The sequence below is a fragment of the Anopheles stephensi genome, chromosome X (assembly GCF_013141755.1).
Source record: "Anopheles stephensi strain Indian chromosome X, UCI_ANSTEP_V1.0, whole genome shotgun sequence".
Classification (NCBI taxonomy): domain Eukaryota; kingdom Metazoa; phylum Arthropoda; class Insecta; order Diptera; family Culicidae; genus Anopheles; species Anopheles stephensi.
In genome coordinates, this window is record NC_050201.1 from 19,867,010 (window position 1) to 19,880,381 (window position 13,372).

General features: G+C 43.5%; 1 protein-coding gene and 1 long non-coding RNA gene across 2 annotated transcripts; both read right to left on the reverse strand.

Moving 5' to 3' along the window:
- Window positions 1–376: 376 nt before the first annotated feature.
- LOC118514542 lies at window positions 377–605 on the reverse strand. The gene is made up of 2 exons (XR_004906664.1): window positions 544–605; window positions 377–471 (listed from the first exon to the last, which is right to left on the reverse strand). It is a non-coding gene; the product is annotated as an uncharacterized LOC118514542 (long non-coding RNA).
- A 9,097-nt stretch (window positions 606–9,702) lies between these two features.
- Window positions 9,703–11,694, reverse strand: LOC118505467 (uncharacterized protein K02A2.6-like). Its single transcript, XM_036041321.1, has one exon. The coding sequence runs from the start codon at window positions 11,692–11,694 to the stop codon at window positions 9,703–9,705; it is 1,992 nt and encodes a 663-aa protein (XP_035897214.1).
- Window positions 11,695–13,372: the final 1,678 nt, after the last annotated feature.

Consider the following 13,372-nt stretch of genomic DNA (forward strand, 5'->3'; position numbering starts at 1 on the left):
TGATTGTAAATTCGAACGATCTGAGCCACTTTTTCCATTCCACGCCTGTATTTTCCGAATGCTCTTCATAACTGAACGGATAGGGCAAAATGCCCGGCATTCGCAACATGTCTGAAATAAATTTATAGAACAAAAGATTACATCTATACACATCCCAACTGACATTTTATAGCAGGCTTATGGCGTTTTTCGAGTTCTTTTACCTAAATCTCGATACTAAATCTTGCCTTAGAGAGCAGCAGATTTAGCTAATTATAACAGTTCGAACGCGTGGTTTCACGTAGTTTTTTCACCCATTTTCTTCGGATCCAAGCTGTCATAGGCCAGAGGCGCTATGGCAGCGCAAATGAAAACAAAACAAACAATAACACTCGGATTAGATTGTGATATTACGCTAAATTATTTTTTATTTGACAAACCCGTTCGATGTTTCTCACTATTCCGTTGCACTCCTCGTGTTCGCCAGTGTTCCTTTAGGGGGAAAAACAAGACGGTGAGTTGAGAAATGGTGCTCTTCGTCGTACATGAGATGCTGAACCATACCTCATCTCTCGCAGAAAACATGTTACGGGAAGCGGCAAACACGAATTGATCATCACCGAGTGAAACTCCAGGCTACCGCAGCTCACCTACACGCAAAACACGAACAATCCATCTGCATTCAAACACCCGGTCATGCGCTTCGGCTTATCCGTGCGCGTGCGGCATCCTCCCTTCATCACATTCAGAACACGACTGTCGCTCAGCGTGCTCATGCCAGAGCGAATAAAGAAAGAGAGAAGCAAAAATTTGCAGGGATTTCCAGACGGTTTTATAATGCGCGCTGCATATCAGTACCAAAACGGGGCGCGAGAAACAGTTCGAGCGCCCCTGCACACGTGTGTTCGCTCTCTCGCACTCAGGGGCTCTCAAACGGAAGATCATGGTTCGAGCAGTGCACGGCACATTGCGGAAAGCGAGAAAAATTTTGAGCGCCTCTGCACGCGAGAGCGAACGGGTGTGTGTTGTGCTGCTCGTTCCAACGGCAAACTGGCATGGTGCTGAGCTGCTCTAAGAGCGTAACGAGCATTCGCGCATGAAGCGAGCAGTTATGGAGAGGATCGGGCAATTTTTTTTTGAAATTTAAGCTTTTTTGTATAACAGATGTCAGTTGGGGACCCAACTGACATTTTATAGCAGGCTTATAGCGTTTTTCGAGTTCTTTTAGCTAAATCTCGATGCTTAATCTTGCCTTAGAGAGCAGCAGATTTAGCTAATTATAACAGTTCGAACGCGTGGTTTCACGTAGTTTTTTCACCCATTTCCTTCGGATCCAAGCTGTCATAGGCCAGAGGCGCTATGGCAGCGCAAATCAAAACAAAGCAAACAATAACACTCGGATTAGAATGTGATATGAATGAATCATTTTTTATTTATTCAACAAACCCGTTCATGTTTCTTTCACTCCGTTGCACTCCTCGTGTTCGCCAGGGGGGAAAAAACAAGACGGTGTTTAGGGGAAAATCCCCCAGGTGTTTAGGGGGAAAAAACAAGACGGTGAGTCTCAACTCATGGTGCTCTTCGTCGTACATGAGATGCTGCACCATACCTACGCTCTCGCAGAAAACATGTTACGGGAAGCGGCAAACACCGATCGATCGTCACAAAGTGAAGCTCCAGGCTACCGCAGCTCACACACGAACAATCCTAACACCATCTGCATTGTAACACCGGGTCATGCGCCTCGGCTTATCCGTGCGCGTGCGACGTCCTCCCCCCATCACATTCAGAACACGACTGTCGCTCAGCGTGCTCAGGGCAGAGCGAATAAAGAAAGAGAGAAGCAGAAATTGGCAGGGGTTTCCAGACGTTTTTAAAATGCGCGCTGCATGCCAGTACCAAAACGGCGCGCGAGAAACAGTTCGAGAGCCCCTGCACACGTGTGTTCGCTCTCTCCCACTCAGGGGCTCTCAAGCGGAGGATCATGGTTCGAGCAGTGCACGGCACATTGCGGAAAGCGAGAAACTGTTTGAGCGCCTCTGCACGCGGGAGCGAACGGGTGTGTGCTGTGCTGCTCGTTCCAACGGCAAACTGGTATGGTGCTGAGCTGCTCTAAGAGCGTAACGAGCATTCGCGCATGAAGCGAGCAGTTATGGAGAGGATCGGGCAATTTTTTTTTGAAATTTAGCCTTTTTTGTATAACAGATGTCAGTTGGGGATACGACCGTTAGTGTCAAGCGTTTAACAATGCCCCTTTGCAAGTGTGTCAAACCAGCGATCTACGTATTTGTTCACATTATGCTAACTGGCTCGGTATAACGGTATAACCAAATGGGTTTGACACAGCTGGTTCACTGTATGTGTGTGTCAACAATCTTCGCACTGGACAGAGTCCGCACTCTTTTCCCGCGAACTCGTGCATTCAATACAATCTTATTCGTGCTCAAACACGCTTCTGCTTGTCTTTATGTTAGCCGTTCAGCGCGATAGGAATGCATGCATTGAAACAAATCGTCGGATTAATAATGGCTTTCACATGCAATTTTGGTATCACTTCCCATATGCCATCAACAAAATATCTCAGCATTAAAGCTTATGTATATTCTTCGCATTAAAGCATGACGCAACGCATTTAAGCTCCTGCAAATGCAAATGCAAAAAAAATGCAAATTTTTTCAATATTTAAGCTCCTATTTGTCCTTCGCATTCAAGCATGGCTGTTTCCATAACGCCAACAATTCACGGGTGTTCTGTAAAACCACTCACTGCATTTAAGCAACCAAACACGCCGGCGACATGGATGACGGATCGGGGATGTGGTGGTTAGCACTGGTAGGTTGGAGAGTTGAACTGTCGTGCGACGAACAGTCAACACATAAATTTAAAAATTCATCAATATAATTTTTTTTGTATGAAAAATCCTTAATCTTCTAGAAATGAAATAGAAAAATGATTGTAGATTTTTAATAACACAAAACACTGTACAAAACTTGAAACTAGAAGCCACTCCAATATTTTTTGTACATATAAAGTTCTCCCTGTAAGCTTTTAAACTGTACCGAGTAAAACTTTTTTCTGTAAAAGTTTTCTGTTTCTATCAAGACAAGCTCTTTTAAACTAACAAAACATTAGGTTTTTAATATACTTTTACGTTAAAATACAAATATATTTCATACTGCATGTATCGGGATATTTTCATATACTCAATATTATCCGCTATTTTGTCTCTGTGTCAGCATGAATGTTTTATTTAATATTTGATGGCTTCAAAAGCGATTTTCTTTCTGTTGAAATAATTACTAAGCCGATAAAAATGAACGTTTTGTAATAAATCCACAAAGCACAAAGATAATCAAAATAACGTGTTGTCTGTTTGTCCGCCAATCTTGTAGTGACGATAATCTGTCAGTTTTATTATACATCCAGGTTTGTACATGTATTGAGCGCTGACGTTTAACGTTTGACAGTTGACGTTTGCTGACCTAATCATACAGTATGCATACAGTTATTCGCATATGTTTACAGCTCGGCCTTTCCTGATTACAAAATTGTCCTCAATTTGATAATTCTTCTGATTCTTATTGAACAACGGGTTCTATCTTTGAAATACTCCAATGTCTCAACTTATCTGATTCTAAAATGTTGTCGTATGGTATCTGAGTTAGTTTAAAACCTTCGACATCCCGGACTACATATCTGTCGTTAGTGAGTTTTTTGTAAATAACATACGGGCCCTTGTATTTCGGCAGAAGCTTCTTATTTGTATTGAAGTTGTTGTCTGTACTTCTTATTGCTATCAAATCTCCTTCCTCAAACTCTTCTGCCGGACGATGTTTTCTTCTAAATTGCTCTAAGTTAATCCTTTGCGATTTAATTATATTTTGAGCAGCTGTATTTCGACACTCAGCTAAGTCTATACTATTCTTTTGATTTTCGTCAAGGAACTCTGTTAATTCGTCTACCACAACACCTCTTTGTTCTAATCCGAATAACAAAATTGATGGAAGTTGTTGTGTCGAAGCGTGTACCGAGTTATTTAAAGCATACTCAACTATGTGTAACTTGGAAGTCCAATCACTATGGTCCAGTGGGTCGGAAATTTTACTAAGAACCGGTTTGATAATTCGATTCACCCGTTCGACCTGTCCATTAGCTTGAGGAGACGCGACTGCATTCAAAACATGAACAATGTTTCGGTTATTTAGGAAATCTTGAAACTCTTTAGATGTAAAACAGGTAGCCTGATCACTTATTAATCGCCTAGGACGACTGTAGTAAGCAAAGTACTGATTTAATGCATAACAAACTTCTCGGGTACTAGTAGAAGACGTAGGATAAAGTTTGGTGAATTTTGTAAAAGCATCTATGACGACTAATAAATACTTTTTCTTTGATTTTAAAGAAGGGAGAGGCCCAAGATGGTCTATGTGTATGGTATCGAACGGTACTGGACTTTTGGAAATACTGTGGAGGTTTCTCTTATTTTTACGAGCGGGTGCTGAATATATAATGCATTTCAAACAGTTTCTGATAAAGTTATCCACACGGTTTCGCATTGCGGGGAACCAAAAGTGTCGACTTATTTTCGTACAGCATTTATCTACTCCCAAATGACCAATTTTTTCATGCACATTCCGTATGACACTGTTAATCATTTGTTTCGGTACTAGCAACAGAAGCTTGTCGGCAGAGGGTTGACGGTATACAACTCCATCCTGAAGAGCAAACCCTTCAGACAAACCATTTTCTAATTCTTCTTTTATCTTAATAATTTCAGGGTCACGTGTTTGAGCAATTTGAAGTTGATAATCAATATCCAAGTCATTCACAGCACCAGTCATTGATACGCGACTAAGAGCGTCTGCATGTCCCATAGTAGTACCAGGGCGATATTGCATCGAATAATCATAATTCTCTAAAAACAGGGCCCATCTCGCGATTTTTGCAGAGCAGTTTCGGTTCTTTAATGTCTCAACTAGCGAATTACAGTCAGTTACAATTTTTATATGAAGACCATGCACATATTGATGGAAACGTTTAAGTGCGTGAATCACCGATAGGGTCTCCAATTCGTAACTGTGCAAATTAGCTTCAGACGAAGACGTTGTTTTTGAAAAGTATGCCACAGGGTGAAATTTATCATCATCCTGTTTCTGCAACAATACAGACCCAAATCCTGACGAGCTAGCGTCGCAATGGAGTTGTGTTTCTCGTTTGGGGTCGAAAATGGCCAAAACAGGAGACTCCACTAATTTTGTTTTTAATTCCTGAAAAGCGTTAATGCAATCCTCATCAAACTGAAAAGGAGTCTTCTCCTTTAGTAAATTACTCAAAGGTTTAGCGATTCTAGAAAAAGAAGGCACAAAACGTCGAAAATATGAAAATTGGCCAAGGCAGCGCTGAACTTCCTCAGCGTTGCGGGGAACTGGATAATTGAGTATTGCCTTAAGATGATGATCGCTAGGATGGATACCCTTGGAATTTACTCGATAACCGAGGTAGTCAAGATCATTGTGACCGAACTTGCATTTATCCAACCTTAACTCAAGACCATTGTTGCGTAATGTTGTTAAAACTGCGCTGAGTGTTTTAACGTGGTCATCAAATGTTTCACTGCCTATGAGTATGTCGTCCAAAAAGACAACAAGTTTTCCCTGTTCAATGTACTCACGCAACACCGAATTGATAAATCTCTGGAATTGAGAAGGTGCATTCCTCAACCCGAAGGGCATCTTTGTGTATTCATATTGACCGTCCGGAGTCACAAATGATGTATATTGTATTGATTGTTCGTGCATTTCAATCTGATGAAATCCACTTTTTAGATCCATCAGACTAAAAAACTGTTTGTTACTCAAATGCTCAAGACAAGTATCAATGAGTGGCAGGGGGTAATTATCGCGTATTGTTACCTTATTTAAAGGTCTGTAGTCTATACACATACGCACTTCACCATTCTTTTTACGCACTAAAACTATAGCGGAGGCGTATGGCGAATTATTAGGCCGTATGATATTTTTTTTCAAAAGATCTTGCACAATCACTTTCACTTGGTCCCGCTCAGCAAACGATAGACGCCTTGGTTTACAAAACAGGGGTGTATTATGAGTTAAATTTATCTTCATCGAGTGATTTAGTTTGTTAACCATGCCGTAAGGAAGTTCTAAATAATCCTTTTGGATCACGGAATTTATCAGAACTGACTGATCAAAATTTAGGTTGGGTCCTACGTCATATTTATTTTCTGATGTGCTGACATCTATGGCACATAGCTCAGAAAATACCACCGATTCGCTGTCAATTTCAGAATCTGTTTTTACATTATTATTAAGCAAACTATCGCAAATCAAATTGTTCAAATTATTTTTCATAATACCCAAAGTACTCAAACGATTACAAATCTGTGCTGGTAATTCAACTTTGTTGTTAACTTGTATTTCCAAAAGTTCATTCATATTTGAAACGCTTGTGGCAAAGAGTTACTTTAAGTTTTTCTAATAAGTCCCGTCCGATTATCATAGGCCATGCAGTCTGGCGAGATGGAATGATGATGAAAGAATGCAGGACAGATGAACGCCGAAACCGAATTAAACATTCCACATGGCCAAGTGTTGTCAATCTTCCATTACCCAATCCGGAATATTGTGATTGTTTAGGATTACGTGTAATGTTCGGAACAATTTCATCGCTTATGAAACTTTTAGGGCTACCCGTATCAAAAAGAGAATAGACATTGGAGAATGAGGACCTAGCATGATTATGTGTCAAAAAAGCTACACTTACGTTTTGCATCGGATAAACTTCAACCATATCTCGAAGTTCTGCGGTCTGTACGTCTCCTACCTGCTGAACTGCTGCCGGAGTGGTCTGATCACGACGTGAACAGTTGCGTATGGTATGCCCTGCCTCGTGACATAAAAAGCATGATCCCGGAGGGCGGCGCGGCTGCCGACAATCCTTCTGGTGGTGTCCGTAACGAGAGCAATTGTAGCATTTGATCATTGGATCAAACCGGGAAGCACTAGGTGTTACTGTCGTTGCTTTCATTTGAGGCCGGATGAATTCATATCGTTGAAGAGCGCCTCGCAGTTGGTCCATGTTGGTTGTAGAAAACCGCATTGCAGCAGCGTTAGTTGGGTCGCCAATTCCATCCAAGATGATCGACATAAGCTCCTGCTCCGGAATAGCACCCTGTTTAGCAATAGTCTCCATTTCCATCACATAACGCATTGTTGTTTCATTCTGGAGAAGTTTCCGTTGACGAAGTTGGCGAAAAACACTTTCAGTTGGCGGTTTTGCGTAGAAATGCGTGGTTAACTTCTTCTTCACTTCAATGTATCCGGTGAGTGTTGACGATTTAACAAGCATGGCGGCGGTTCCCTCCAACAATCGTCGTGTTATTATTAATTGTTGGATTTCATTCATTTGCAGCATTTGGAAGGTATGCTCTAACTGGTCGATCCATGCATTAATGTCCTCTCCATTATCGCCAGAGAACTTGTCCATTAGACCTTCGGCATAAACGATGGCTTCAGATAATGAAAGTGAATTCGCACTAACACACATGTTAAGGCAAGCGTTGGTCGAGCGTTCGATGTTGATGCCATGGATGGGATGAGCGTTTGCAGACATGGCAACGTTGCCGTCGTCTTTGCTTGCAGCCATTTTAAGCGTCGTGCCTTTGTTCTCCATTCCACGAACTGATCCGGCGTCCTCCTCCTGTTGCAGCGCACTTTCTTCATTCGACATGATCAAACATGTTTCGTCGAAGAGTCTGCGGATTTGCGGTATTGTAGCAGTATTCGGCACCTCTACTTTCGCGTTTTCAAGTGCACACAGCATTTCGTCCTTCGAGGGCATATTTTTGGAAAACTGATCCCACTTCTGAGTTGTAATAAATCCACAAAGCACAAAGATAATCAAAATAACGTGTTGTCTGTTTGTCCGCCAATCTTGTAGTGACGATAATCTGTCAGTTTTATTATACATCCAGGTTTGTACATGTATTGAGCGCTGACGTTTAACGTTTGACAGTTGACGTTTGCTGACCTAATCATACAGTATGCTTATTCGCATATGTTTACAGTTTATCGAATTTAATAGTTTACTTTGAAGCCGTAATGGATTCGATCCTATCCACAGTGATAAACACAGTGGAGTTATTTTTTTTGGGGCATTTGACAGCTACAGCTGCTTGTAGCCGCTGCTACCACAGGAGGGGCCGAAAACGATAGCTACGGGGACGCGTCTGACAGCATACAAGAACAAAGGAAAATCGGTGGTTGTCAAAAGTCGCCTGTCAAAAGTATGCACCGTCTACGGGCGGTTTAAGGTATCCCTAAAGGTTGCTACACTACATGACTGAATTGAGTTTTACGAAAATATATAAAGTCTCGTATTTTTACTGCAGCACCGACTTGTTTTGTAAAAGATAAACAAACGCCATCCTAGTATAGTCATCCATAAACGTTATGTAATATCATTCCGGCAATAGGCACCCGGCTCGTGGTGGACGGCTCCCTAGTAGGGGCGGCTTGGCGGCCGCTCCCAACGGGGGTCTCAGCGCCTTTAACACCCGAGAGGCGCGGGTCCGACCGAGTCTTGGTGCGCCGCTGGAAGCATAATACCTATTACCGCTGGGTGTGCTTTCAAATGGACCACTCAAATCCGTATGTATTAACTCAAGCGTGTTCTGTGTCTTCCCTTCTGCTACTTTTGGAAATGGAATTCTACTCATTTTTCCCTTCAAACAACATCGACAAGACAATTCCTGTTTACATTCGCATATCTTTGATTTCATTTCATCTTCTTTAAAGATCTTATTTACGGTTTGCATACTACGATGCCCCAACTTCTGATAACATATGTTCACAATCATTTGTTTAAGTGCATATTCATCTGTACAAAGTTTGTACAGGTTCCCTACAGCTTTAGCTACAGCCACGCACTTTCCGTTTATATCCTTAACAAGACAATGATCGTTCATGAATGCAACACTAAACCCTTTCCTGGCCAATGCACTCACCGAAATTAATACAGGATTATTAATACAGCTCGGCACATACAATACTTCCGAAATTTCGATCATTCTTATTTCATTATTTTCCGCAAGACAATAGATTTTTCCACTACCGAAACCCGCGACTTCAACCTTTTTACCATCAGCCTTTAAAACTTCTTTACCATATGTGGTTTCTAATTTATCGAAAAACTCCTTGCAAGATGTCATGTGCTTTGAAGCACCACTTTCTATATATGTTACGTTTTTGACTTAATTCGAGAACTTGTGCTTTATTTATTTCACTGTCTGCTTCGCGTCGCGCACAAAACCTTAATAACAAAGAGACGCTTCCAAATCGCGCCCAAAGAAACGTCAACTGCCCAACTGACAGTTGATGTCACATACATGACATTCCCTCCCTTCTTAGAGAGGCTCTAAGGTGAGTATCTATTTGGTGGGCGGCGAATGCGTTCACTGCGGCGTAATTCGGAAGATGCAGTGCGTTCTGGGCTGCTAACAGGCGTCGCGTACTGTGAGTCGGATGACTCAGTCCCATCGGTAGATACTTTTTCACTCTGTGGTAGAAGAGTCGATTGATTGTTGTAGTAGTGTCTGCGTTGATTGAATCCGCTTGGTCTGATGGTCTCAGATTCGTCCGCAGTTCCGGTAGGTTGATTGTTGCCCAGGAATGATCTTATCTGATCAATGTGTCGTTTCAGATGTCATCCCTGGTAGAGGACGTCGTAGTGTAGATCACCAAGGCGAGAGTGTATCGTTGCAGGAATCCATTTGTCCATCCTCGGGTTGCCAGACAAGCAATAGATTTGTTGTCCTGGGAGGAATGAACGATACGTTGGTTCGAATCGTGTCTGCTGCTTCTCTATGAGTCTAGCGTGTGCATCTCGGGGTCGAGCTAGATCGAGTCGTGTCCTGATGTTGCGACCTAGGAACATCTTTGCTGGCGACTCTCCCGTTTCGCTGTGGGGAACTTTGCGATACTGCTGCAGAAACTGATTGATGTTCGTCTGCAGGTTGCTGCTAGTTGTCTCCATCGCTCGCAAAGCACGCTTGACTGTTTGGACGTAGCGTTCGGCCTGTCCGTTGGTCGCCGGATGGTATGGAGCAGACAACTTGTGGAATTTGACACCACTTTGTTGTAGGAACGCCTTGAATTCAGAAGATGTAAATTGTGTCCCGTTGTCCGACACAATTGTTACCGGTGCTCCATACGCGGCAAACAAGTCATCCAACAGTTGGATGGTTGCAGCAGTAGTTGTTGATTGGGTTGGCTTGACTTCAACCCACTTGCTGAAGGCGTCCACGACGATTAGCAACATCGTTCCAAATATGGGTCCAGCGTAATCGACGTGTATTCTGTCCCACGGGTTATTTGGATACTGCCAGTGATGGTTGCTGAACTTGGGCGGTGATGTAGCTTGTCGTGCGCATTCGCAGCATGATTTGGCTGTTCGTTCGATGTCTGTGTCGATGCCCGGCCAGTAGACATATGAACGTGCCAACGCTTTCATCCTGACCATACCGATGTGTGCAGTGTGAAGGTCGTTCAGGATAGCTGGACGAAGGATGGTTGGGATAACTACACGATGCTCCAAGAGAAGGCAGTTAGCTACCATGGTGTATTTGCTTTCCGGTGCCTTATATCCAGCGTGTTCGAGGTTTCGCCCCAATTCGAGGTCCTGAATTATTTTTCCTAGCTGAGGATCTTTCCGTGTCTCCTGTGCGATGTGTTCCGCTCGTAATGGCAGCTGCTGGATCTGATGCAACATGAATTCTTCAAATTCATCGCGGCTGTCTCCTCCCTTGTGAAGAAAGAGGCTGTTCACATCAGATAGCTTGGATGTGCTCGGAATACGGGAACAATATTCGGCATTGGTGTTTAGCTTTGTCGGTCGATACTCGATTGTAAAGTTGAAGTGCGACAAATAATCGGCGTAGTTTGCCATTCTCCTGATGCATAAGGTCGGCAGCGATTTTTCCGGGTGGAAAATCTGCGTCAGAGGCTTATGGTCCGTTATAAGTGTGAACTTACGGGCGTACAGGTAATGGAAGAAATTTTTAATCGCCCAAACAATTGCCAGAGCTTCCTTGTCTATGATCGGGTACCGTTGTTCTGTAGTAGTCATGCTGCAGCTGGCATAGGCAATTGGTCGCTCAGTTCCATTACTTAACCGATGTGATAGAACAGCGCCTAGACCTGTTTTGCTGGCATCAGTGGCTAAAAGGAGAGGCAAAGATGGATCATATTGCATAAGGACCTGAGGTGAAATCAATGTTAGCTTCACGTCCTGGTAGGCTCTATCCGCTTCCGGTGACCACACGAAATTGCTTGCCTGTAACATATCGCGCAGCACTTTGGTTCGTGAGGAAAGGTTCGGGATGAAGGCGGAGTAGTATGTAGCCTTCCCTAAGAACAGTTGTAGCTCTTCCGGTGACGATGGTCGTGGGGCATCTCGTATGGCTTCGATGTGCTTCGTTGATTTGTGTAAGCCTTCATGATCAATGCGATGTCCCAGACATTCTAGTGATGACACAGCGAAGACGCATTTTGAGCGGTTCAGTTTGAGTCCACTTTGTTGAAGTCGACTCAACGTAGAAGTGAGGGCTACTAGAAGCTCTTCGAAATTCGCCGCAAAAACAATGATATCGTCGTAGAAGCTGACAACGTTGGTTAAGCCTTGCAATACTGTTTCCATTCGCCTTTGCCAGATTGCGGGGATATTTGCTACTCCATAAACAGCACGTGTTGGGCGTATGAGTCCGTGTGTGATAGTATTGAGTGTCAGTATCTTACGGAACTCCTCATCGATTGGCAAGTGTGTATAGGCATCCGTTATGTCCAAGTGGCAGAAAAGAGTGGCTCCCTTCATGCGATTGAAAATGGTCTCGACTCTGGGGATAGGGTGTTCATCGATGATCATTCTTGGATTTACAGTAGAGTTAAACTTTCTTATTGATGAGATTTTTGTGGAATTCGGACGGAATTATATGGACACGACACTTCAGAGAGAGCTACGCTTACGAACTAACTTTATTAAGGATGGAAAAACAAAAAGAAACTATGTACAAAATGGCTGCTGAAGGCGCCAAAATAAGAACGTCAAAAATGACAACAGCAATTGTGCAGGGTTTGCACGTCCATTTAACCGTATGACAGAAATTGTCACTCAACACCCCTGCTCAATTTCTGGAACTTCGCACTCCAATCTCCTCCACAAGACGCTTGAATGCTACAGGCGGTAGCCCCTTCGTCATGATGTCCGCCAACTGCTTTTCTGAAGGAACGTACTTGATGGTTATGTCGCCACGTTTAACTTGTTCTCGGATGAAGTTGAACTTTATGTCGACATGCTTCATTCGACGACTATCCCGTGGCTCTTCCGCCACGCGCATACATGACTGGTTATCTTCGAAATATGGCACAGGTTCTTTGATGACAACTCCGAGATCTGCCAACAACCTTTTCATCCATATTCCTTCACAGACGGCCGTGCACAACGCAACAAACTCGGCCTCAGTAGAAGACAAAGCCACTGTTTGTTGCTTACGCGTTAACCATGCCACTGTACCTCCAAACACTCGCAGGATGTAGCCACTCATCGATCGTCGATCGTTGATATCGTTTCCCCAATCGGCGTCTGAGAAAACAATCAAAGCAGGTTCAGCTTGTCCTCCTTTAAACTCGAGTCCCACATCAAGAGTGCCTTTCACATAGCGCAAGATGCGCTTTAAGTAGCACCAGTGTTCATTCGTCGGACAGCTCTGCAACTGGCTAAACACGTTCACTGCGGCACATAGATCAGGCCTCGAAGTGTGGGCAACGTATGCCAAACACCCAACCAGCTCACGATAAGGGTAGTCCGTTCGTTCCGCTTCAATTCCTCTCTCCAGCTTCAGATGGCATTCGATTGGTGTGGAGACCGGTTTACAATCTTCCATGCCGAAACGCTGAAGAAGAGACTCCAAATATCCTCGCTGAGAAATCCTCATGAACCGCTTCTCCACATCCCTCTCAATACGCATATTAAGAAAGCAGCTCACTTCACCAAAATCCGACATCGCAAACTCGTTCTTAAAACAGCTCTTGATCTCCGAAATCGCCACCACATCTCGTCCAACGATGAGAATATCATCGACGTAGAGGACTAGGATCATTCGTTCGTCATTCACCGTTCGCACGTACAAACACTGATCGTTTTCGCTGCGCTTGAAACCAAGCCTGGTGACGAACTGATGGAACCGTTCGTTCCATGCACGAGAAGCTTGCTTCAGTCCGTACAAGGCACGATTCAGACGGCAAACAAGTTTCTTCGATCCTATGGACAGTCCTTCCGGAGGAACCATGTAGATTTCTTCTTGTAGTGTTCCGTTAAG

Excerpts from the sequence above, each read along its gene's own strand:
- LOC118505467 (XM_036041321.1), bottom strand. The coding sequence starts at position 11,694 with ATGGAAACAGTATTGCAAGGCTTAACCAACGTTGTCAGCTTCTACGAC.